Source organism: Fragaria vesca, linkage group LG6 (assembly GCF_000184155.1).
Source record: "Fragaria vesca subsp. vesca linkage group LG6, FraVesHawaii_1.0, whole genome shotgun sequence".
Lineage (NCBI taxonomy): Eukaryota > Viridiplantae > Streptophyta > Magnoliopsida > Rosales > Rosaceae > Fragaria > Fragaria vesca.
Window position 1 is genome coordinate 19,925,881 of NC_020496.1, and position 24,663 is coordinate 19,950,543.

At 39.1% G+C, this 24,663-nt stretch overlaps 6 protein-coding genes and 1 pseudogene across 6 annotated transcripts in view; 2 read left to right on the plus strand and 5 right to left on the minus strand.

Moving 5' to 3' along the window:
• Positions 1 to 721: 721 nt before the first annotated feature.
• Positions 722 to 6,473, minus strand: LOC101299210. Its single transcript, XM_004303339.1, has 12 exons — positions 6,251 to 6,473; positions 5,486 to 5,718; positions 5,202 to 5,332; positions 4,865 to 4,973; positions 4,681 to 4,720; positions 3,959 to 4,048; positions 3,741 to 3,840; positions 3,489 to 3,619; positions 3,301 to 3,403; positions 2,097 to 2,800; positions 1,444 to 1,734; positions 722 to 1,104 (listed from the first exon to the last, which is right to left on the minus strand). Exons 2-11 carry the CDS (start codon positions 5,622 to 5,624, stop codon positions 1,482 to 1,484), a joined length of 1,800 nt encoding a protein of 599 aa, XP_004303387.1. The 5' UTR covers positions 5,625 to 5,718; positions 6,251 to 6,473; the 3' UTR covers positions 722 to 1,104; positions 1,444 to 1,481.
• Positions 6,474 to 9,482: 3,009 nt separating this feature from the next.
• Positions 9,483 to 10,703, minus strand: LOC101297279. Its single transcript, XM_004305523.1, has 2 exons — positions 10,483 to 10,703; positions 9,483 to 10,425 (listed from the first exon to the last, which is right to left on the minus strand). The coding sequence occupies exons 1-2, from the start codon at positions 10,701 to 10,703 to the stop codon at positions 9,483 to 9,485; spliced, it is 1,164 nt and encodes a 387-aa protein (XP_004305571.1).
• Positions 10,704 to 13,870: 3,167 nt separating this feature from the next.
• Positions 13,871 to 15,571, minus strand: LOC101303723. Its single transcript, XM_004303355.1, has 2 exons — positions 15,447 to 15,571; positions 13,871 to 15,222 (listed from the first exon to the last, which is right to left on the minus strand). The coding sequence occupies exon 2, from the start codon at positions 15,213 to 15,215 to the stop codon at positions 13,935 to 13,937; it is 1,281 nt and encodes a 426-aa protein (XP_004303403.1). The 5' UTR covers positions 15,216 to 15,222; positions 15,447 to 15,571; the 3' UTR covers positions 13,871 to 13,934.
• Positions 15,572 to 15,804: 233 nt separating this feature from the next.
• On the plus strand, positions 15,805 to 17,626 carry LOC101297571 (annotated as a pseudogene).
• Positions 17,627 to 18,109: 483 nt separating this feature from the next.
• LOC101297864 (putative fasciclin-like arabinogalactan protein 20-like) lies at positions 18,110 to 19,204 on the minus strand. Its single transcript, XM_004305524.1, has one exon. It carries the CDS (start codon positions 19,202 to 19,204, stop codon positions 18,110 to 18,112), a length of 1,095 nt encoding a protein of 364 aa, XP_004305572.1.
• A 1,897-nt stretch (positions 19,205 to 21,101) lies between these two features.
• On the plus strand, positions 21,102 to 24,053 carry LOC101304306 (50S ribosomal protein L22, chloroplastic-like). The gene is made up of 7 exons (XM_004303357.1): positions 21,102 to 21,182; positions 21,291 to 21,432; positions 21,518 to 21,603; positions 21,695 to 21,850; positions 22,443 to 22,553; positions 23,281 to 23,347; positions 23,427 to 24,053. The coding sequence occupies exons 2-7, from the start codon at positions 21,315 to 21,317 to the stop codon at positions 23,705 to 23,707; spliced, it is 819 nt and encodes a 272-aa protein (XP_004303405.1). The 5' UTR covers positions 21,102 to 21,182; positions 21,291 to 21,314; the 3' UTR covers positions 23,708 to 24,053.
• Positions 24,054 to 24,287: 234 nt separating this feature from the next.
• The window catches only part of LOC101298155 (L-ascorbate oxidase homolog), a 1,600-nt gene continuing 1,224 nt past the window's right edge, over positions 24,288 to 24,663 (minus strand). The window contains exon 2 of the mRNA XM_004305525.1: positions 24,288 to 24,659. Coding sequence (XP_004305573.1) covers positions 24,288 to 24,659 — 372 coding nt within the window. The remainder of the gene's footprint in view (positions 24,660 to 24,663) is intronic.

Sequence of the window (24,663 nt, forward strand, 5' to 3'; positions counted from 1 at the left end):
CTTAGTTTCTCTCTTCCTGTTTCTGTTGGTTACCCAAGAAAATTCCACCAGCAAACCTACTTGTTCTGTTTCAGTCTTCTTTTCACTTGTGTACGAGGAGTTACAGTTAGCAGTTCAATATTCTGCCAATACAGATTCCTGGCTAATTCACAGTCAAAGTGAAGAAGACAGTTGATTCACCTATTTGTTCAACTGTTCTTTAATCTCATCATATGAAATGAAATGGCCAGAGAACCTAAGCCTTGAATAAAGTTAAAGACAACATGAACTTTACCTCAAAAAAGTGAATCGGTAATTTCTTATGTTTCTTTAGTTTTCTTACCATACTCTTAGGTCAATATTAGTGTGGATTAGGTTGAATACACCTTAGTCTTAGCCTCTTAGGTCAATATTAGTGTGGACTAGATTGAATATATGCGCCAAACCGCGGGGATTTGTTATGTGATTTGAACAAACTGATCAAGAACGCTTATTGAGAACCCTGAACAGGTTTCAGCAAGTTCGCAAATTAACAAACAATTTCTTGCCGATATATAATACGTACAAGTACAACACAGATTTAGTCCAATTCGCGCTTTCTGATTTTTAAGGTAGAGGATTCACCACAATAGTGAATCCGATGTACTTGTCGCTGTTATATTATCTCAATTGCTACATGAACTTCTGAAGTGAAAGTTGTTCTGTCACACTACACTGTATGAGCCAAAAACTTGCTATCACACCAGCCAATCCTGCGATGGTCTCATTTTCTTTAAAAAAAATGATGCAATATTTCAGCACACTTTGAACATTCTAGTCACATGATATTTCTTTTACACATAAGACACCTTATTAGTCTTTGGATCTTCTTTCCTACTAGAAATCTAGGCAAGTCGCACCATTTTCAATGACATTATCATGCCAGATTTTGAAGGCCACATATCCTGATATCCATAGGAAACCGCAGCACCCACAGCAATGAAAATCATGAAACGAAAACGATGCTACAAGCAATCCAGAACGATCTCATTTCCACCGGTGAGGCATGTGTGAGATTGCAGATATGGACCATCTGGTCTTATAAACTATAAAAGACCAATCATACACAATTCAAACGTTCAGAACCTGTAGCAGGAAGAAAGATTTAAAGCACTGAAAAGACCCAACAATACCAAATGACAACCATCGACTATATAAAACATATGCTGTATTTAGCACATGATTGACCAAGAACAAGTCCCATGAAAAAACATACATTTTATTTTCCATTATTACTGATTATGCAATTGGCTCTTATAAAATACCAATACATCCTTAACCCCCTTACTCATTACTTGTATAATTTACTTGTAGTTGTATATTTAACCAGTTACAAGCGATTTCAATTTATGAAATGATACAAATCCACTCTCATTCCGTAAGCAATCAATTAGGCTAAGAATGTAGAACAGTAGAGTGACTTACAAAGTTCCAGTTTTGCAACTTTCAACTTGAATCACTTCTTAAGAATCTATCTGTCCTGAATTGATGCTGAAGCAACACAACCCACGCCTTATTTGCCGCCTTGACATCTTCCTTTTCCTGGGACTACCTTGATGAGTGTCATCTTCTTTGCAGCTAACTTGGTCGGTACCATGCATGATGTTATCCACTACAGGTACCTCTGCAGCCCCATCTTTGGACGAACACAATGGGGAAGTAGGTACTATTCTGTTATGGTTAACTTCCTTTGACAAATAATTTGAGCCTGCATAACTGCAACATAATAATACAAAAAGGTTGGATAATTCATAATTATGATTTATGAATAACATTCCATATGCACTAGATGAACCTGAAGTGCAATCCTAAATTCTAAATGAAATCTGACAACAGGATAGCAAAGGGAACTCTTTGGCTTCTAGATAAAATGAGAGAGGAAGTAAAGTAATATTTATATTCATCATCCAAGGGACTTTTTGTTTTTTTTTTCAGATTTTTAAAGAAAGATAAATACAAGAAACAAACAAAAGGAGGTAATAGAAATATGACATGCATTAACCCAAAAATCGGTAACATGTAGGAGAATGTATATGATTTAGATTCATCTAGGACAAAGAACAGCATACGAGTAGTACCTTATGTTTTGAATGGCAGTGCTACTCCTTAAAGGTGTAGTTAACGCCCCTTCAGTGTCCTCTGGTTTAGGTACTGCAGAAAGATGTTCACTTGAATGGATTTCATCTTCTAAGGACTTCGGATTACCTCCATCCTTTTCCTTTCCTGAGACTTCAGTGTTGAAACCAGAGGACGGCATTTCAGCACTGAACCTATATTGGCGAACCTTCAAAATGACCTTGTCTATTGTTCTTATAGCTTGTTCCACCTCAGGACTGATAAACACGTTTCTCTTGCCATTTATATGTCCCCTTTCTGGAATTCTGTTGGATGTTTGATCCTCAAGCTGCCTGCTTTCTTTGCTCTGTACCTCCTCAATCTTGCTTTTTTCGCTTTCTATCTCCTCAGTCTTGCTTTCTTCACTCTCTACCTCCTCAATCTCACAAGTGTTTCCTCCGGTAAAATGTGCATCATCTGGGGTAGATTCACTTGCAAGTAGTTCATTATGAACTTTCTCATCCATATTTACCAACTTCAAATCATTCATTTTATTTTTAGTTAGATGTTCTTCAAAGAGATTGGATGCATCATCATGTAGCTTTTTTCCCTCCACAAGCCTTTTTGATTCATGAAGTGAAGAAAGAGCTTCACGTATGCGAGAGTATAGTGGGCCTCTCAAAGCCTTGCTGTAATCTTCATCACGATTAAGCTTTGAAGACACTACCTGAAAGTTTGTAATAGCAATAAGGGATAGAATATATAATGAAAACATAGATCATAAAATCAGAGACCTGTATAGCTGTACATGATAATGAAAGATAGGAATGCAGTTTCAGCACATTGGCGAATGTATAAATTCAATTTCAACCCTTCTTTTGATCTTGGAAATTAAAAGCCTAAGGAAATTTCTGGGGTTCTTAAGAGTCAGCTTCCTTTGTTTCAGAAATTTGCAATTCCTTTTATTGTCTCACCCTTTCTAACATCTTTTAGGTGGGTCAGTATATCAGATTTACAGAACATCTTAAGCTCCCGGCCCTGAAGATTGTTAAGCACATAACTACATATGAATAGAGAACCTTTTGGTTGACACAAACGGATTGAGGTTCACCATTAGTTCAGAAACTCATCAACAGCTCCTATTAGTATATATGTGCTTGTGCTTGTGCTTGTGCATGAAGGCCTATACTAGTTGCATCTTCCTATGTTACAAAGTGATTATACAACCTTTTGATATAGTCTGAAACCGTTCCCAATGAGCTGCCTTGAGACAAAATTTATAAGGGATGGTGGGATTAAGTCCATCTTTATATCCATATTTGCTATCGTCCTACAAAATTTGACAATTTCAAGTCTTGAATTAAATTCCAATGAACAAAGTAAACAAATACAACAATCAAGTAACCATAACATACCGAAAGTAACTTCGATCTTCAGTAACCTTCTGCAACGCAAACCCACCTACTACATCTATCCTAACCACATCCTTTGCTACATCAGTTGCCTCATTTTTTAGGCCACCTTCAATGCCTTCAAAATCAGAGATCTGAAACGCAATTTAAAAAAGAATCAGTTCATTCAGGTTTCCTTGTTGGAAATTCTGGAATTCTAGACCAATGCCAACAAAAATGAAGGAACGACATCAGTGAAATAGTTTGAATTACTACCGTGTTCAAGAGACAAACAATCAGGTCATCTTCATAATACTCGAACACAAAATAGTGCACTACAGCCTCCCTAGCTGAAAGTGGCCACGGAATCTTCATCCTTTCTTCCAAAAAAATATATACAAAAGTCAGCATTGGAAATGAAATATATATATTTTGGATTTAGACAATTGATAAAAATCAAATAAAAGATCTTTATATGTTGGATTTATACCAACCTCACAACAGATACATGTTCACCGATGCCAACCTTCTGCAAACACTTCCCAGAGAGAATTTTGAAAGTTGGAATGGTAGACTGAGGCCACCTGGAGAAGGATAAAACGAATTATTTCTGAATGACATTATCCCCACAGTGAAGATTAAAAGATCTTGCAGCTAATGTTTCTTTATAATTCTCCATATACATGAAGTCTGTTTTTATGAACTTGAGCATGTGTGTGTGTTACGCGGTCCACTACCTAACCATAGCAATAGAGCATTCAAATGCACATGCCTGAATAAGTATATACATGCTGCACTGAACAGAACACAACATTGTTGTTTTATTAGTCTAGAACTCCTTGATGAATCCCTACCTACCATCTCAGTGTAAGACTGGCATGTGTTCTCATTTATGTCCTATTTCCTGTAATATTTACCAATTTGAAGATTATGTTACCGCTTCGAGAACTCATGTGGTAACTACGAAAAAGTTCCTGTTAAGGTAATAAGGTTCTCATTAGACTAATGCAGATTCTCATTTGAGTAATTAAGTTTTAAAAAAGGTAATTGTATGTATATTATATGGTTAACATATTGTAAAATTTCCTATTTATCTCAGATAAATATTATTTTGATGGAAAACATTTAGAATGACCCGCACAGAGCATATAGACTGTAAGTCATTACAAATATTATTTATAATTTGGCGCACAATGCAATGATTGAAATGACCTACCATTTCTTGTAAAGTTCTGCCTCACACGAGATGCATAAACCTGCAATAGAAAGGGAATTTTAGAGTTTCTTGAGACAATTATTTAACTATAGATTGCTTCAACTGTCTCAGAAAGATAGTTGATCTAAGGTTCATCATTTTAGCATGAGCCAAAAAATCGTCCAAGTATATCAGCTTAACTTACAGACATCAACAGGCCCATCTATGTAACCTTCAACAAGTAATGTATGAAATGGACTGCCTTGGATTCCCTCACGATACATAACCCGGAACTCCTCATTGTCCTGTTTTAACTGTAAAAAGAAGTATGTTTTGAAGCATCTAAGTATCGTAATGCCATATTGATGAATCAACAAGTTCATTTAGTAGCACTTAACAAACTTTCCACAAATTGGCGAACTGATCAAGTTATAGATATAAGCTTCCAGATATTTTGAGAAAGGTAAACAAGAATCATTATAACTGCGTAAAGAATTCCATAAGCCAGAGGTTGAAGAAAATGCTGCAGATTGATAGCATACTTTCCATTCAGGCTGTGATGGAGTATCACAAGTTTTCAATCCCTCGTCATCACCAAGGGAAGCACTCCTCAACATGTCAAGCAAATTTGACACTTCAGCCGTCCTTTCTTCGATAATGTTTGCATTACAACCTGCAGAACCCAGAAGGCTAAAGTTATAATATGTATACCAAATGCACCAGACGAAACCAGGATGTTTTATTAGCTTATACTCTCAAATAAACTTGTAATACTTTGGGTGGGTGATTAAAGGACTGAAAACAAGAAATTCCAAGAACTAGCCACCTTTAATTTCATTTTCTGAAGAGCGGAGAAGCTGATCCTTGACAAGGACTTTTAAAGCCTCCTTGTTTGTTAGATTTGGAGATGCCAATGTCTTGTCCAACCTCTCCCTGTATTGTGTGATCTTTCTCTTTTTCTCCATCTTCGGATTTCCAGCCAAATTATGAACAGCCCTCTCAGAAAATCGTGAGGGCTATGTAATCCAGGTATTACCAATAGATTACAGAATTCATCCCCTGAACCCAAAATGATATTTATAAAGAAAAGTTAACTTCTGTAATCCGGTGAGACCCTCTAAAAATCATATCTGCCCAAATAAAACGTGTATCAAGAACTCTTATTGATGACAACAAGTGACGTATCCATATTACACCAGCAAGTGATTACACATCAAATGTTTATAATACTGTATTAGGCCACAAATGGAGCTATAGAAGATCTAAAATTCAACATGGTACCAGAAGTTTCCATATGAAAGCTGTCCATGTTTGCCAATAGCAACAGAACTTCAACATAACCGGCACCCAGAAATCGAATTTTAAGCATACGATTAGTGATGATCCAACATGACCTCATTGTTCATGAACAAATGACAGTCAATCAAGTCAAACAACATACTGAGCCAATAGAAGCTGAATATAAACATCAACTCCAAAATCAGAGACCATAAACTGACTCGGTCCAAAGCAGATGATGCAACATAAAACCAGAATCAAACACATATGCATGAAAATCACACATAACCAAAACAGAAAGAATCCCACATACAAATTCATGGAGATGAGTCAAGAATCCAACTCTCTTCAGCCCACAGTTCAAGTTTCCTTCTTTCCAACTCTGAAGTCTGAGCAAAACCCAGAACTAGAAAACTGAAATATTCACCACCCAGTTTTAGATCTCAACAAAAAGGAATGATGCTCTCCACTGAAACCAGAGACAAAGCCCACCTGATGGGATAGCCCCAAGAAAGATAATAACGACTTTTCCTTGGGCATAACGGATTCCAAAACCTTTCCAGTTAAACTCAAAAACCATATAATAAAGGAACCCAACTAATAAAATTCATTTCTTTTTAACAGAAATAAAAAGTGAAACAGTAACAAAAGTCCACACAGCTTGCTGTTCTAGACTCTTTGTAGTTGAACTGAGTTGAGGACAAGGCTGGTGCACAGTAAAAGGTGGGTGTGGGACAAAGACTTGTGCCAGCTAACTGTTCTCACTTAATGAGGTGGGTCGGAATAAATTGTTACGACCAACCTATATGAAACTATTTAAAGGACGAAGTTGAAAAAGGACACAACTTCAGAAACCCATTATGGAAATCAAGAGTGTGACGCTGACACGTGTGATTCTGACTCTGAGTTGGGCACGTAAGGAATGGAATTAGGTGACGTCTCTCGCAGTGGAACGGTCGCGCACGGCGGCTAGATTCGCGCCTTCAGGCGCGATTGAGGGTGTTCAAGGCTTCAAGAACCTTGCTTTGTTCTTGTTGGCTTTTCGTAAAATAGATGAGCCAAAACTATGGAGTTGAAGTTTCATGGGGAGAAGAAGATATGGAATTCAACTCGTTGAATATAATGTAAAGATGATAGTGGTGCATTAGTGGTGAGCAAGTTTGGAAATTAAATAGCACAAACTATACAAAAAACAAAGCACGTTAGTATGATGATGTGACCAAATTTCTTAGGGCAACTCCAACAAGGGTTCTAAAACCCAGTTCCAGTCCTATATCCATATATTTCATCTCCAACGAGCCAAAAACCTGGGGTTTGGTTTTGGAAATATAGGATCCGGTCCTATTCTCAGTCTCAAATCTAAGACAATTCCAGGACCAAGACTCGGGTCCACTTGCGTTTGGGCTGGGCCAGAGAAGAAGAAGAAGAGACTCGCTCGGCACAAGGTCGGCACGAAACGCGCTCTCCCGCTTCCGCACGAAACGAAGACGCGCGTAACGCGCTCTCCAGCTCCAGTCGCGCTGCTGTCTGCAGAGGCTGGGCCCCATGCACGTGGGACGGTCTCCCAGTCGACCGTTGAGCGCTTCAACGGGTATGAAATGGACGGCCAGGATTGATAGCATAATTTGAAATGGACGGTTAGTCTAGCAGAGGTCCAACGGTCAGAAAAAAATTCACACCAGATTTTTACCTCTAAAACTCGTTTTTACCTCAGAAAAAAAAATCAGAAATAACATAAAAAAATGTATAGATCCGTTGGCAACTTTTTTTTGAAGAAATCTATAAATACCAACCCATTCCTTCACAAATTCCTCACACCAAAAATCCCTTTTTCTCCTTCCAAACTTTTCATTTATTCACTACATCTTGTTCTTCAATTTTTTTTTTTTTCAAGAGAAAAAATGGGCAAGAGAAAGGATTCATGGAGACACAATGACGAAGCTATTCTTTGCCAAGCTTGGATCACCATCACCACCGACGGTGCCACCGGAACAAATCAATCGGCGGATACAATGTGGGAGCGTATATCGGCCGAGTACAATGCACAAAAACCGGTGACTTGCTTAGAGAGATCATCGGATAGTTGTAAGGCTCGTTGGAAGGTATTTAGTCCGCTATGTACAAAGTGGCGTGAATCTCTTACCCAAGCCGAAGTGGCGAAAATAAGGAAGACGATGTAAGTATATTATTCATATGTTAACAAAATATTTTGTTTATTCTTTGTCATTTAATTTATAAAAATTATGGTGTAGCTAGGTTGTTAAGTGTGTAATAATGAGCATATGAGCATTTAATTTTATTCATGGTAAGACACTATATTTTATTGTAAGTAATATATAAATTACTTAATTTGTGCGTAGCTCATGAGTACTAATAAATATTACTTCATCTTGTATGTAGCTCATGAGAGCTAGGTCAATTTTCTATGACAAAGTTGGCACGGATTTTGTCTATGATCATTGTTGGCGATACTTGAAAAATACTGTCAAGTTTAGGGAAACGCCTTCCACCGAAGCCATGAACTCGCGTATTCCGACTCCTATCAACTTGGAAGAAGAAGAAGCACATGCTAATGAAGCGGAGCCAACTACAACAAGACAAGCACGACCTCAAGGACAAAAAGCTCAAAAGCTAGCAAAGAAGAAAAACAAGCAACAAGATGCGGATGGCTTACGCATTCAAATGCAAAAGGCTCAAGAACAAAGTGAGCGTGAATATCTACAAAGGCAACAACAATTTGAGCAAGTTAAACAACTTGAGCAACGCGCTTCGGATGATCGTATTATGATGGTTGATCTATCAACGTTTGATACTCCAAGAAAGAGGGGTTATTGGGAAAGGAGACAACAAGAGATAATTAATAGGGAGGAAGCAACCTCAAGGTCTCCGGTGAACCCTCAAGATGAAGCCCCCACCGAGTATCAAACACCAACCGAAGAAGACAACCGTAACTTGGCCAATTATGTTCCGGTTCATGAAACACAATGGATCAACTAGAATCATCAATTAGGAAGTATCCATTTAATTTACCTAAATAAATGTTGTTGTTTCTTTCTAGTTGTAATGTTTTTTTTAAGTTATGAATAAAAAGTTATTATTTTTTATGGCACATGATAACCATTCATAAAAAGCAATCACCCGACATAAACTTACTCGACATAAAAACCTTTAACTTTTGTTGAATAGCAAAAGCAAATGCACACCACACAACACAATAAAGAAAAAACAAAAGAAAAAACAAAAGCTCTCTGCACACCACATAACACAAGAAAGCAAAAGCAAAAGCAAAAGTAAAAGTAAAAGCTCTCTGCACACAAGAAAGCAAAAGCAAAAGCAAATGCACACCACACCACACCACACAACAGAAGCAAAAACAAAGGCCATGAGAAACCAGCAACTTATTGAAAACAATAAATTTAAAGCTCATCACTGGTCATTCTCATTAGCTTGCAGCTTCATGCTCCACAGGTGATCAACTAGATCATCCTGGAGGTTTTTATTCATCACTGGACATCGTACCTCCCTATAGCGACGCATGAATTGATTTAGCCGGTTTGGATTGCAATCAACAGAGGTGTCTTGATCAGGGATTCTGTCATATATGTGTGCCTTTTTGGTATGGTGGGAATGTCATTTGGATCAAATGGCTCAGCTGCATCTTCATCATGCTCATCTTCAACAATCATATTATGCAAGATAATGCACGTCATCATGATGAACTGAAGATTCTCCTTACTCCATCCACGAGCTGGCCCTCTTATGATTGCCCAACGAGCTTGAAGAATAACAAAAGCTCTCTCCACATCTTTTCTGTATGCTTCTTGCATCCTTGTGAAATGTTTTGTCTGCGACGTCCTCAGGTTTTTGATTGCTTGAACAAATGAGGCCCATTTTGGGTAAATGTCATCAACAAGATAATAACATTGCCCATAATGCCTATTTTGTACTTCATAGCTCACCTGAGGAGTTTCACCACGAGCCACATCATTAAACAAAGGTGACTGTCCAAGGACATTAATATCGTTTAGGGAACCTGGAAGGCCGAAGTAGGCGTGCCAAATCCAAGTATCGTAGGATGCCACTGCCTCCAAGATGATTGTTGGTTTCCCCTTATAGCTAGTATACTGGCCTCCCCATCCGGTGGGACAATTTTTCCACTGCCAGTGCATACAATCGAGGCTCCCGATCATTCCTGGAAATCCTCTTTCTGCTGCCTTGTCGAGAAGTCGTCGCAGATCAGCTGATGTTGGTCGGCGGAGATAATGCTCATGGTACACATTCCATATTGCTCTGGTGAAGTGTTCCAAAATCTCGATGGCAGTGGATTCTGCAATATCCATGTAATCATCAAAGAAGTCGACTGTGACCCCATATGCGAGTTGTCTCATGGCGCATGTAAGCTTTTGTTCAGTGGATAGGCCGACTCTCCCAGTCGCATCTCTTCCTTGAACAAAATATGGATCGTAGTTGGCCACGTCGTGTATCATCCTGTCAAATACCCAAGGTTGCATTCTGTATCGCCTACGAAATATATTTGGTTAGTACCTGCATGGATCTGTGAAGTATAAAGCCTTCAGACGTTGATCCATGATCTTTCTGTTTCTGGCAGTATACGAACGACCTTTCGAAGAACCACCCCATTGTGAATCCTCTTCTTCCAGATCTTGGATTTGCAAGGCAGCAGCAGACATCATCATGGATTTTCGTTGGTTTCTCGTAACGGCCTCTTCTTGATCTTTCATTAACCATTTTGTCAAATGATTCATTGTAGAAAAACAGTTTTTCACAAAATCAAAAGGAAACAATATGAAGCTTTTGAGATGAGAAGAGTGTTGTGAATTTGTGAGGAATGAGGATGACAATGACCTCATATTTATAGACAATTTGAGATGATATCAACAGATAAGATATGACACGTGTCGGACAAATATAACCCGTAATCTTGATAGCCAATTAGTGTTTGACATGTGGAGACGATAATCACATCCGAACTCAGTTGTTTGTCGTATACACCGACACAACACAAGATAATATATGTCAATAATTTGATTCTTTGTCATATATGCCGACATAAAATGACAAAAAATTAGTATGTATTAATTATTTTTTTAATTAACAAAATTATATATAATTATAAGAATAATTTAAAATTTTGTGATAAAAATAAAAATTGTGAACTTTTATTAACTTAATAAGGTTATTAACATATTATTTAATATAATATTCATAAATATACTATTTATAACTTATTTTAATCAACAAAAATGAATATAGGACCTCATATAGGACTCATTGTTAGAGATGAGAAAATGAGTCATAAATGAATAGTGCAATAAAGAGGTCCTATAATGGATATAGGACTCCAAATCCAAGACCATTGTTGGAGTTGCCCTTATATACTGGCAATAGGATTAGGATGTAATAACTATTTGACTATTTCCATTTTTTCTTAAGTCATTAGGTTGGAATGATTCAAATATGAAGTTGAAGTTTCTTTGGCTTAAGAAAATATGGAATTCAACTTGTTGGAACTTGTTTGACCAAAAAAAAAAAAAGAAGCTTGTTGAGACTTGTAAATGGAGTGACCAAAGATCCAAGCTTTGGTTGAATTTTGACTGGCTTTGTGCGTGAGTTGTTCATTAGTGGTAAGCAAATTTGCAAACTTGCAGACCAAAATTAGCAGAAATGCAAATCAGTGTGGTGATGTATATATTCTATTAGGATAGGTTTACAATATTTTTGTTCTTGTGATCATTAGATTGGAATGACAGTTTCACATACAGTATTCACTTAGAAATTGTCTTTATGGATTTTATAATTTGTTAATTAAGTTTATCAAATGAATAAACAAAAAGGTTGGATTCAAAAATCAGAATGAAGCTAGTACACAGATATGCTTCTGTGGGTTTGTTCAAAATAAAAGATTTTTTGTTTCGAAGATGCTGAGTTCATGTAAACAAAGAGTTGAATGCTTTGTGCAAAGGCTTTTGATCTGATCCACAGATTCTGCACAATCTTCTCACCTCCTTCATATCGTCATCCAAGTAGTTTCTGTTTCATATTCTCATAACTACTATTGCTGTGGTTTCTTCTCATTTCTACTTGGTTGCTCGAATTGAATTGAGAGAGAATTCAAGGGTAATTTGTATCATATTTCACTGGTGAACTGGCTGGTGTCTTCAACCAATTCTGTGCTGCTCCACTCCAAAAACAAGAAAAAAAAAAAAAAAAAAAAAAAAAAAAACCTAACCAATGTCTAGGTAGCCCCAAATGAAATTCACTTGCCAAGCAGGCAGTTGGCATCAACAATATGCATATCATCTGTAGGCGGTGTAGCTAGCCAGACTTCAAAGAATGACAGTTCCATGTTGGTAAATCTGGCCTCCATCACTATTTATTTTAATTACACCACGATCAGGCTACGAGTCCATTTAGCTTCCTCATTAGGAACAGAGAGCCTTCCAGGTATAGTAGAATGGGACACCATTACTCTAGCACTCATAAACTCATCAGCAGCAGCAGCAATTCTAAAAATGATTTCAATGGGATTACGTTCAAATTGATCATAAATTATTTGACATATGTAAATAAATGTATGCAGGTGTGAAATGTGGGGAGGGAGAAGACTTGAGCCATAGTAGGCAGGACATTCTCAGCAAGCTTCCATAGGAATGTAGTATTTTGGCAAGCCTTGATCTTCCAGATCACCTTCCAGACATGTAATCACTTACAGTGCTGAAGTCCTCGTCTCATTTTCCTTAAACTCTAGCTAATGAATGAAATAATTTAAGCGTGGATGAAACAACACAAATAAGAAGACAGATTTAACAAATTCACATCTTAAACTGTTTTAATCATTCACTGAGATAGTCAATTTCATAACAGTTCCCATCAAGGCATCAATGCAATTGAGAATAATAAATCCAAAGGAGAAGATGAAAGAAATTGACTTCAATTTGAATAATAAGGGGGTGCAAAAAGAAGTTTGCCTTAGCAATGGCTACATGTAACCAATACTTGCTAAAATATTAATGATGGACATTTTATCAATTTTAAATTTTTGACCAACTTGGCAAAGCCACCAGATGGTTAGAAAGTGTCATCAGCAAATAACACAAAGCAAATCACCTTCATCATTTGCTTGAACCTCTGGCCAGGGTGGACATTTGGGACTTGCCATCTGGTTTTCGTTAATGTTCCTCTTCATCGGATTACCCCCATGATCAGTTTCTCCATTCATCCCATCTTCATTATCTCAATCAGCTTCATCTTCTTCAAGTTTGGATACCTCCATGACTCCATATATCTGTTAAGATATGGTACTTCCTTTGTTTCTGAGGAGAAATGTGAAACATAAAAGTACAGAGTACAAAGCTCACTCAAAAAATGAAATGAATCATGCTACATTAACCACTGTCAAGCCTACAGTACGTCATGTCATCAATTTTAAGTGCAATGTCTAGGAACACAATGACAAATTCTATATCAACAAGAATTTGGAAAAGATTTGAAAAGTAATCCAATCATCATATGCATTTGAAGCAGAACAACTGTGCATGAATAGCAATAAATAAATTAAGATAAAAACCAGCAGAGGTGTAATAACTTTGCATTTGAAGCGGCAAGAAATGTGTATATAAATCAAGCAATATCCGCCTAACAAAGGCCAGGCTGCTGTTACAAGAGATTTTAATATAAAGATTCCTGGCCAAGTAAGTTAGCAGTCCATGCTGAACACCTCTCAGTAATAGTCAGTATGCAACCATCCCTGAACATATGGTAATTCATACAAGGTATAAGATATCAAAGAAAACAAGGTCAAAATAAGCTAATCAATGAGAACAATGTCAATATATGCTAACTAATGATACAATAACCACCACTATATTTTTGAACTTGATATCCCAACATCAATGTATTCAACTCGATTAGGTTGTTAAGCCTTTCACTTGACAGATCCGGTAATGCCAGTTATTCTACACTTACGAACAACATAACTAAGATGTTTTAGAGTCCTCGTAAGCTCTGAAAACCTCGTCAATCTCCATTTCAGAATTATCTGTATGTGAGTTATCCTCCAAGTGAATGCTCTCTTCTTCAGAATCACTTTCACTTTCAGAACTGCTCCTATATAAACTACTGTCCTCCATGTCTGACATGTCAGTAAAAGTCTCGATCTTTTTCTTTTTCCTGTAACCAATAAGGCTCTGAACTTTTTCCTTCCAAATAACCAAAGGGCACTTCTCAATGAGCTCTGAACCTTCATAAGCTTCTGTCAAGAAGACACTAAATCTCTTCCCCCTCTCCGAGACATAAAAAATGCCAAAATGCTTCAGAAATAGTCTCATAAGCTTTTGGGGCATCACAAGTTCCTGTCTGAAGTGAGTGAGGTGATCAGTCACCAATCTCTTCTCTACAGTAAAGCTAAGAAGCTCATGCATAATAGCCACTGCCCTCTTGTCAAATTCTTTCGACCCGGCTTTGAGTCCCCTGGCATCTGCATAAGGTGACAAATAAGACCTTTTCTGAAAATGATCAAGTGCTCCCCGATACTTGTACACTCTCTTCTTGTAATTGGGAGGGAACTTCAAAGGAAACGGGAGTGTCAGCAATCCAGGGGTATGAGCACTGGCATCAGTAACCCCCATTGTCTTCTTCTCCAACTCCGTTATAGCCCAAGCAGGATTCCAAGAAACAAGTTCCAAGTATTCAATGTCTTCATTATCCCGGACCAGTCTAAAGTATTGTGGATACTTATGCACCCAGGTAGTCCTAAAATCATTAGGAAGAGCGAAGTCTCTCCTGTAATGAGCAATCTTGTCAACTCGAAGCCGCTTATCAACAGACATCATAAGAAATCGCGTAACATACTCAGCAGCCTTATCTTGATGCTCCTCAAGTATCCTATCCTCTTCCTCAACCAACTCCTCAGCTTGCTCAGTCATCCCACACCACAAAACTCCCCTACGGTCCTTATACAACTCAAACAGTTTCGGAGATTTCCTAATGAAATCAGACATCCTATGCGGCTTAGGAAGACTAATCTGCGCACGGAACTTGTCCAATGACCTCACCGGCATTATCATTTCCAGCTCCTTCTTCAGTAACTCCATCAAGAACAACACCTTGGATGCTATCTTCCATTTCTCAGTCACAACCTCAAGATCATGAACCCTCTTCATTTTGCTCCTGTCCTGCACACGCTTACTGGTGGTCATGAACCGGTTCTGATTCTTTGACCACCACTCCGCGGAGGACCGGTATCTCTTCCCAAACATATTTGGCCTAAATCAGAATCAACAATGCCGTTAAGGAACAAATGCAATGCAAACAAGCAGTATAACTAGAATGCCCACAACTTGTTTGTGAAAATGCCCAAGAGAAGCCTGTGGGTGTAGCAGTCAAGTTTTGCTTCAAGACAACATGGGTTGTGTTGGTGAAGAAAAATGAGAGATGGCATTAGAACGTACATGGGAGTTTAATTAACAAGCAGAGGAGAATTGCGTGACCTGGTTGCGGAGCACTGTCTATCTGACCCTTGACAATCCAAAATGAAGGTGAACCTCCATATGTTTCAAGTAAGGGAAACCTTTTTTTCTTTTTCTTTTTTTTAAGTTGAGGGACAGAACTCCCAACCGTTGGATCTGCTTTAATGAGATTGAATGGTTTAGATTAAAGAACCCGAGATAACTCCAATTCGCGGACTGATGGAGACGCAGGGATTGAGAGAGACGCAGGGTTGATGTAACAGGTAATCGATTTCAATTATCAAAAAAATTGATACTTTATATGTGCTTGGATTTCTTTTTTCAGAGATGACTAACTTTTAACAGGAGATTTGCTTTTTCCTATTTCTGGTCTGTGAAAATGGGATGGAATTGCTTCCTTGGAATACTGGTTTGCTTTCATGGCGTTGAGTTTAGATTTGGGTGGTTCTGTTGACTGTTACCTTGTTGCAATGGGCAATAACTCCTTTTGTTCGATTGGCATGGAGCTTTGATATAGGCTTCTGGCCTTGTTGGCCTGGAATTCCCAGTCTTGTCCATGCTAGCACTAGTATGTTTGATTTGTTGGTTTTTTCAATCAATGTGTCTGCTGTCATATACACACATGAAAGCACATACAGATGGAGGGAGTTTAGCTGATCAATTTCACTTTGGATAACGTTCACTTCTCTATACTACCTGACTTCTAAACGGACTTCTTTTAGTAGTAACCATTTTATTTTTCATTTTGAAGTGTCCTCTGAATAAGTGAGTAAAAGTTTTACATCATTTTTGTGTTATTAAAGATATATTTTTCATGGTACTTGGTGCTTTATTGCAATAGTTACTCTTGTTATTCTCTATTAAGTGTCACTCCCAATGTAGGAAAACGGTGCTTCAGTAAGTGCACATACTCTATACAACGCATGACGGGTAGGAAAATAGGAGGAGAAGACATACAAAGTAGCTGTCTATTAAATACATGAACAAGAACTGGAATGGTCTGTGGTGTTTTCTTCAGTTATATACCATGTGCAACACCTTTGCTATCATTATAGAAGCTTTTAGGAAGACTAGGTGGCCATATCTTCCTTATTAGGAGTTGTTTACATTTTCTGAATTTTGCTTACCAGTATATGAGAATGTACGGTCGCGGTTGCACAATCCTAAGGAACTATGGCCTTTCTGGCTATTCGTTGAAGACCATATGTCACTTTTGCATATGATGTACTCTTGTCAGGAGTGACTTCTATCAAAGCTTATATGAGGATCTGAGTCCCCAATTTATAGTTTATGTAGTCCATGAGTTTGATAACCTGCGTTTCTGTATAGCTGTGACCGCTGTCACTTTGTTAGATCCTTCAAGACCTGTCTCATGTCTTCTCCTCTGTAAGACGGGATCTCAATTTTATTGACCACACCAGTGACCTTGGATGGAAAGAGTAGGCAAACCGTTTCACTAATTGTAGCCTTATTTTCTCCCACTTGTTTCTATTTGAACCTGAAACTGTGTATTATTCTTATGTAGGTTGCTTAGGATCCAGCCAATTATTGTTGATCCAGGGATCTACCTCGCCAGGAGCACACTACAGAGAAGTGGAAAAGACTAGAAGCTTTTAAAATATTCACAGGCATAGTCTTGCACTCTTTATATGCAAGATGTGACATCATATTTCTTTCCACACTTTGAAATGCTAATTGGCAGCTTTCCTGTCTTGATGTGCAGGTTCGCCATGGTTTGTCCTGAGCAGATCCTTTCTAGAATTTCGCATTCTTGGTTGGGATAAATCTTCCGTGGATGTTGCTCATGTACTTTACGAATGTGATTCAGTCGGAGGAAGGATATTTCCATTCTGTAATATGCAACTCCCCAGAGTTTAAGAACACTACTGTGAACAGTGATTTAAGATGCATGATTTGGGACACTGGAGCCCCACTTCCTCGATACATCAGTTTATGATAAGTGGAGCTGCTTTTGGCCAAGAATTCCAGAAGGACATGGTTGATGAAAAGATCTTCAAGCGGGGGAAAATCGAGTTGCCCCAGGGGCGTGGTGCTCTGGTTGAAACAGCTGGTGGATGGATCCTTGCTCTCAATGGGGGGATGCCAACATCATGAAGCCTGGACCCCAAGCAAACAAGTTTGAAGAATCCATCATTAACCTTCTCGATGACTGGAGTTCACAATCAAATCAATGCAAATGAAGATACTTGAACCGAAAAGTAGATCTTCACATACTTTTGGTGCGGTGTTCCTGTGATTCCAAACTCGACGGTTAGCTTGGAAGGCTGCCAACAGCTGATATGCATTCATTCTTTTTTTCTTTTCTTTTTTGAGTCCCCTTCAGTGACAGCTTGTCTATTGTTTATAACAGGGGCATAGTAGCATAGTGAATTCATGTAATGCTCAACTTTTGATATAAAAATGTGGAATTGGTTTTATCTGGTGCATGCTACTGGTTTTATGGTATTTACAAACAATGAAGAATCCTGAACATTAACCATTAGTGCATCTCAGAGGCATTCAATCTGAAAACACATTATCAACTATGAACGAACTTTACAGAATTCTCATACATGAACTACTGGAATCAAGTTCACCATATTCCTAAAACCAAGCCTAAATCATTCTGCACTCATATGAAGCCAGCATTTGATCTTCATAGAAAGAAAAGGTCTATACCAAGATTATTCAGGCCTGTAAACAAAGAAGCGCCTGTGTGAAATGGCTGCTTCATCCTCGGTCATGTTAGCAAACATCTCAGTCGAGTCGCTGGCCTCAAATTCCTCCAAGTCGCCGCTATCGAATTTCGGCGAAGAAGGCACCTCGATTGCCTCATCTGCAGGCTCTGTTAGAGGACTCTCATCTGGACTCACTTCATCAGATTCAGGTGAAGAAGCAGAATCAGGCGAAGTAGCCACCACTTGCTCCGGTGGACTCTCTGGAAGAAACTCAAGAACCTCACTGATTCCGTGAACCACAAGCCAGTCGTTGTGATACATCTCCGGCATGATCACCGAGACTCCATTCAGCACCAAAACGCCGTCGTATCGACTCACGTTAATCAAGAAGCCCTGCAGATTAGTCCTCAACACAGTCCCGTCATCGAGGCTCACCAAATCGTTCCAAGAAAGCTTGCAGGGAGCCACGTGGCGGCGGAAGAGCGACGAGTACTGGCTCAGATCTCCGATCCGGCTCACCATGGCATGGTCAACGGGAGCGAAGACGGTCAACTTGGTCAGGGACTTGAGAAACCCATGGAATTGCATTTCAAGAAACGAAGCCATAACAGAGCAGCCTTCCGATGTCAGCACCTTGCTCGCGTCACTGAACGGGTAAAACGCCGCCGTTTCCGCCATCTCCGCAGTCTCATTAGGGTTTCGCGGCGCCAGGCAGCAGCGATTCTTGCGGCCGTAGCTCGGAATCGGACCCGAGATCCGGAAATACGGGTCGAAGAAGCGGTTGGTGCCATAGATGATCAACGAGCCGTCGTCGAAGATTGGGGACGCCGTGACGGTGACGTTGTTGAGCGAGACGAGGCCGTCGGCCGGGAGTGTTGTGACGGTGAGGGAGTAGCCGTCTAGCAGAGTCCCGATCTTGGCGCCGAAAGGGAGGGACTTGAGTGATCGGAGATGGAAGGTGACGGGGAGGAGTTGGTAGCGGAGGAGGTTAAGACTGGGTGGGCCGGAGTAGGGGAAGGCTTCGTCGGCCGGAGCGAAGACGGTCAGTTCCGGCGGCTGGGAGGTGAAGGAGCTGGAGGCGAGGTCGAGTGAGCGGGACATGGAATTGTAGCCTGAATCGGAGAGGATTCCGGCGGCTTTGTTGATGGTTTGGGCGGAGGAGACGGAGAGGAGAGAGAGGAGGAGGAGGAGAGAGAAGAAGAAGAGTGAGGTTGAAGAAGAAGCCATTTTTTTTCTTGATTTCTTGGAGAGATTCTGAGAGGTTCTGAGGCTTTAGGAAATAGAAGAGAGGGTTTTCGATTATTTTGGCGGGGAAAAGGTTCGACACGTGGAGGTGTGGGACCTTGTGAATGTATAGTTTGTTACAGATTCTTTTGGGTTGTTAAGCATGCGGTTTCGGTGAATCGTGGGTCTTTATTTTGGGCCGACCTTTTTATGTTACCGGTGAATCGTGGGTCTTTATTTTGGGCCGACATTTTTATGTTACGGGCAATGTTGAATCACAAGGCCCTAGCTCACAAGACCTTTTTATGTTACCGTCGCCCTTATGATTTTGTTTAGGGTATTACTATTACTGTAGGAAAGATAATTAGACATCTTTTGGTATTGTGACAAGTAACTTGTTACAAGAATTTCAGATGTACCCTCCTAAATCGGTTAAGAAGAAGAAACGACCTCATGCTAAATGGCATAACCTTGAGAGGTCGTCTCAAAATGAACATAGATGGTGCCTTTCAACTGGAGAGTGGACGAGGAGGTATTAGGTAGTGATCAGAGATGATGGTGGCAGGAGTATTGCAGTCATAGCTGACAGACTAGCTCATCTTGCTTGTTATGGTGTTCTTGATAATGTTTGGTTAGAGAGCCACCTAATAGCATTAAGGATGTGCTCTACAAGGATATGTGTCATGGTACTAATTAATGTAGCTCGGAGTTCAGCTGATATGTCCCCTCCGACGCAAAATGTTGATGTTCTTTATTGCAATAATAATAGGCGAAACACCTAGTTATGACTAGGTATTATGTTTTCTAACACTTTCACTGTTAGAAACGCCACTTATGATTTTATTCAGAGTATATCATAGATATTAGAGAAGTTTATAATTTTACTAATTATTTCTAATTTTACAAAGTGTTGTCTTTATACCTCTTGATTGATGTATCAATAATATGAGTTTATTGATCTAGCATACATTGTGGCTATCAAAAACAATATATTCTCAGTTCACCAACTAAAGATCAAGTTGATGGGTCTGTCCTTGGCAACAACTTGGCTGTTGCTGCGTTTGTCATCAGAATTCACAAATGGAGAGCATGCTTTTGCTGGTTCTAGAAAGGTTGGTTTTGCTGGTTCTAGAAAGGTTGGTTCAGCTTCAGTTCTTGTGGTTGATTGTAGTGTTGTTCAGGACAATTTATTTCATGCGCTTTTAAATAATTGTAAGAAGATCCAAGTTAAAGGGAACTCAAAGCTCGCAATTGATGATATCAACAAGAGATGCCCCCCCCCTAAGACTCACAACCATTTTCTAAGACATCCTCTATTAAGCGTTTCAGTTTGAAGAAGTCGGCTTCCATTACATTTCTTGTGAAGCCAACTTCGTTGCTGATTCAATCACTAGTCTGAGTCATCAAGCCGCAAATTCTATTACTTCAACTTGGTGTAGGAAGTTACCGCTTTTCCGCGCTCAATACATTTTACTTTGATAAATTAAATGTAGGTTATAGTAAATGTTTCAAGTTGTAACTTTTATTTTCCTTCTTAAAAAACAACTAATGATCGAGCTAGCTAGGGATCTACAAACGTCCTAACTCCACGTACTAATAAAAGGATAAAACTTTGTCTTCATCAATTATGATATGATTTGGAATCGACTTCTAGTATACATGTAATGTATGATTATGTATCCATTGACGGTTAACCTGACCCCTCATACACCAAAAGTAAATAGAAAACCCTGAACCCCATTTTAACCGTAATTCTTGATTCTTTTTCAAAGTCCCAACATTTAATAGCAATTGGGGTTTTAGGTCTGCACTGGGGTAAAGAACACAGCTTTCAGAGGTTTCAAAAACTCGGCAGGTGAAATTTAGGGTTTAAGCCAAACCCAAATGAAATTCTCAATTCCTCCCTTAACCCCAAATCGCCAAATGTGAAACCCAATCTGTGTTTGTTTGTTTTTCTTTGCAGGTTGGTAAATTCTGAGGTGAAGCCATGGTGGGTTGGCAGAGGCATCTCCACTCCTTAATCCGTCAAGTTGGGAAAACCCTCGAACGAAATCACACCCAATCCGCCGCCTTTTCTTCTTCTTCTTCGTCTTCTCGCTTAGAGAGTCAGTTTGCTTCAAAAATCTAATCTTGATTTGCTTATTTGCTTTCATTGATGCAAAGTTTGAATCTTTACTTTGTTGTGTGCAGATGGGTTGCCTTATCTGCAGAGACTCTGCAGCAGGCAATCTTCTCCAACCATTGCAAGGCCTCTTCATCAGTACTTTCAACAATTGGTAAACTCCCTTTTCTTCATTTTTCTAATTTGGTTCCAAAGTCATCTACTTGTTTATGGTTGTGATGTGAAATGGGTTTTTATTGTTATAGGGAATTTCGAGTTCAAGGAGCTTACTAGCAGAAGAGCCGGTTTCGTCGCCGTTGAGACCTCTTTTGACATCTAGTACTGCAAAAACTGAAGAGCACAACCAGAAATCACTTACTAAACCTGCTACGGTTCAAGCTATTCTAAAGGGCATCAAACAGGTATTCCATATTGCGTGCTTGTTGTCTTGTTGTAAATTCTCTGATCGATTTTAAGCTTTGTTTGGAGTTTTCGCTGAAATGTCTGGGAATTTTGAGCTTCTGTTTGTGGTTTATATGCATATTTGTGATTATGGTGTTCCTTTGCTGCCTGTTAAACTCAAATTTAGTTTAAGGAATTGATGTGTACGTGTACTACTGATTTCTGTTACCTTAGGATGTATTACTGGTAGTTGGTCTGGGGTCTAACTAACGGAGATGCAACTTTTAGATTATTCTTTTTCATATGTGTGAGTTATATTTTACGGAAAATGTAGCGGTGCAACTGTAGTCTGCAATTTTTCCTTATGCCAAGTTAAGTGATGCCTTTTGTCCAAATTGATTCATTTTTGCAATCAAATTGGAACCATGCTTTAGCAGTTGGAATTATATCTAGATAGTTCATCTTCTTGCAGTTTAAACATTAATGAAAGGATCTGATCACCTAAATGACTGCTCTTTAAGTTGTGTATGGTGTTATTGTTAAGTTCTCCCTCTATTCTTGGGGCACTTTTATCAAGTGTTGAATTTTAGCTCACTCGCTGCTCACTATCAGAGTCCTAAGAAGGTCAATTTGGTTGCTGCACTGGTGCGTGGAATGCGTGTTGAAGATGCATTGTTGCAGTTGCAAGTGACAGTGAAGAGAGCTGCAAAAACTGTGTATCAGGTAATAAAGCCATTCATTTTGTTGAGTCAGGAAGCATGCTAATGGTGTAATCCATGATATATATTTGGTGGGTTATGTAAACACATCTGCCTAAAACAAGGCGGTTACAGTTCCCTTTTTTTGGCCATCTAGCAGTTGCAGGATTAAATGGATTTAATTGGTATCTTTTGCTTAACAATTAGAATTGTGAGAGAGTAATCATAACAGGAGCTTGGGAAATCCATTATATGAGTTAGAAGGATTACTAAAGAAGAAAAATAATTACAATGAAAACCCCAATCTCAGTCTCTGTAATAAACCATGAGAAGAAGGTAGTTTACAAGGAAATTAAAAGAATCAATCTTCAAAGACAAAAGTAACTAATACAGGTCATGTATAGTAGATTGGCTGTGTTCACACCTTCTAACAGAATACTAACATAACCATTGAATGATAGACATGTGGCCTTCATTCTCTTCTAGACTTTCTTCTGTGATGACTCGACTTTATTGACTTATCAAGTAATGGTAGAGATGCACCTTCTGGTGGCATCATTGACAGTTTATAAAGAGTCTTTCTATATGCAATTATCATCGTCTAAATGATTAGCATTTCAAATTTTGAAAGCGGTAGTGAGGTTTGATGTTCTATATGCAATCCCCTGAATCTTTGATTATGATTATTAATTGCACACATGAGGAATGCTTGCAACAGAAAGCTAAAATGTGTAATGAACTACTTTGTCCAGGTTATTCATTCAGCCCGAGCGAATGCAACTCATAATCATGGGCTCGATCCAGACCGTCTCCTTGTTGGTATATAATGCAAGTGAAGTTAGTTCATTTTCTTCTTTTGCGTTCAACCTCTCACTCTACATTCTCTCCTTGTGTGCAGCTGAGGCATTTGTTGGAAAGGGATACTACAAGAAACGAATCAACCCCCATGCTAAAGGAAAATCTGGAATTATAATGAGACCAGAATGCCGGCTGACAGTGGTAGTACGGGAGATTACCCCTGACGAGGAGGCAGAGATTGCCAAACTGAAAGTTAAGAATTTTGTGAAGCTCACCAAGCGGGAAAGAAGGCTTGTTCCTCATCAGTTGATTGAGACAACTTCAATTTGGGGTCGCAAAGGCAAGGGTCACAATCATGAATCGAATCGTATGGCTGCATAATCAAGCTTTCTTTTTGATGATTTTCTGCTTCTAAAAGAAAGTTCTGAGCTCCTCCTATGTGTCCTTGCATTTCAATGAAGTTGTCTTGTAAAAGTGTGAGAGGTCAAAGTCCCAGAGTAGGAGCAACGTTGTTTCTGTTTTGTTTGAATGCTTAATGTCTAGAATATGGTCTGATTGTTTCCATTTTGATTGCCTTCATTCGGAAAAATAAGTTTTTGAAATAAACCCCTGCCTACGTAAATCATGGTTACATTTCTGAATTAATAGTCATAGATTTTAAGCATAACAATATAGCCACATACTCCAGAAGATGAGATCCTACAACAAAATAATAAAAATGCTGTTATTGTGGTTGCACTGTTGACTGTTGTTGGTCTCCGCTAGTTAGCTGGATTTTCAGCCCCCATGACTCTAGAGTTCTATCTTTGAATACAAACGATCAGAGTTGACCTAAATATGTTCGTAATTCCTGTAATGACTGCCCCTAGATGATTTTGATCAAGTAAACTACTATAGGAGTAAATAAAGGAAAATTAATTCAGAGACGATATAAATAACTGATATATATAGATACTTCAGTTTAAGGGCCGTATGGAGGGGGTTTTGGGAGACCCTTGACGACGCCACAGAGAGGGGTCGTGTCTAGCAACATGTACTCGTCCCTGAGAGAACGTGCGACATTTTCAACACTCAGGTAGAGCTGCTGTCCTAGGTACGCCCTCTCCGCTTGTGCTGACCTCAAGTTCCACATTCCAGCGTTGTCGAATGTCAACATTATGGCGGCCCATGAGCCGGGATAGACTTGGACGGTGTGTCGACTTATGGCATCAAGAAGGTTGTAGTTCCTTCTCTTCTCTGGTGCCCACCTCCCAAACTCAATGGCAACGGGAAAGAAAGCGTATCCATCCAGATGCCATGACTGAATGCTCTTCCCGTGGTTCTCAAAGATGATCTCC

What these genes read in the sequence shown, in the direction of transcription:
- LOC101304306 (XM_004303357.1), top strand. Translation starts at nt 21,315, where the DNA reads ATGGTGGGTTGGCAGAGGCATCTCCACTCCTTAATCCGTCAAGTTGGG. An exon ending in CTGCAAAAACTGTGTATCAG is followed by an intron (nt 22,554 to 23,280) that starts GTAATAAAGCCA and finishes TACTTTGTCCAG; the next exon opens with GTTATTCATTCAGCCCGAGC. An exon ending in TCCAGACCGTCTCCTTGTTG is followed by an intron (nt 23,348 to 23,426) that starts GTATATAATGCA and finishes CCTTGTGTGCAG; the next exon opens with CTGAGGCATTTGTTGGAAAG.
- LOC101299210 (XM_004303339.1), bottom strand. Translation starts at nt 5,624, where the DNA reads ATGGAGAAAAAGAGAAAGATCACACAATACAGGGAGAGGTTGGACAAG. An exon ending in GAACATGTATCTGTTGTGAG is followed by an intron (nt 3,841 to 3,958) that starts GTTGGTATAAAT and finishes TTTGGAAGAAAG; the next exon opens with GATGAAGATTCCGTGGCCAC. An exon ending in GTTTCAGACTATATCAAAAG is followed by an intron (nt 2,801 to 3,300) that starts GTTGTATAATCA and finishes ACAAACTTTCAG; the next exon opens with GTAGTGTCTTCAAAGCTTAA.
- LOC101303723 (XM_004303355.1), bottom strand. Translation starts at nt 15,215, where the DNA reads ATGTTTGGGAAGAGATACCGGTCCTCCGCGGAGTGGTGGTCAAAGAAT.
- LOC101297279 (XM_004305523.1), bottom strand. Translation starts at nt 10,703, where the DNA reads ATGAATCATTTGACAAAATGGTTAATGAAAGATCAAGAAGAGGCCGTT. An exon ending in TACTTCACAGATCCATGCAG is followed by an intron (nt 10,426 to 10,482) that starts GTACTAACCAAA and finishes GGTATTTGACAG; the next exon opens with GATGATACACGACGTGGCCA.
- LOC101297864 (XM_004305524.1), bottom strand. Translation starts at nt 19,204, where the DNA reads ATGTCCCGCTCACTCGACCTCGCCTCCAGCTCCTTCACCTCCCAGCCG.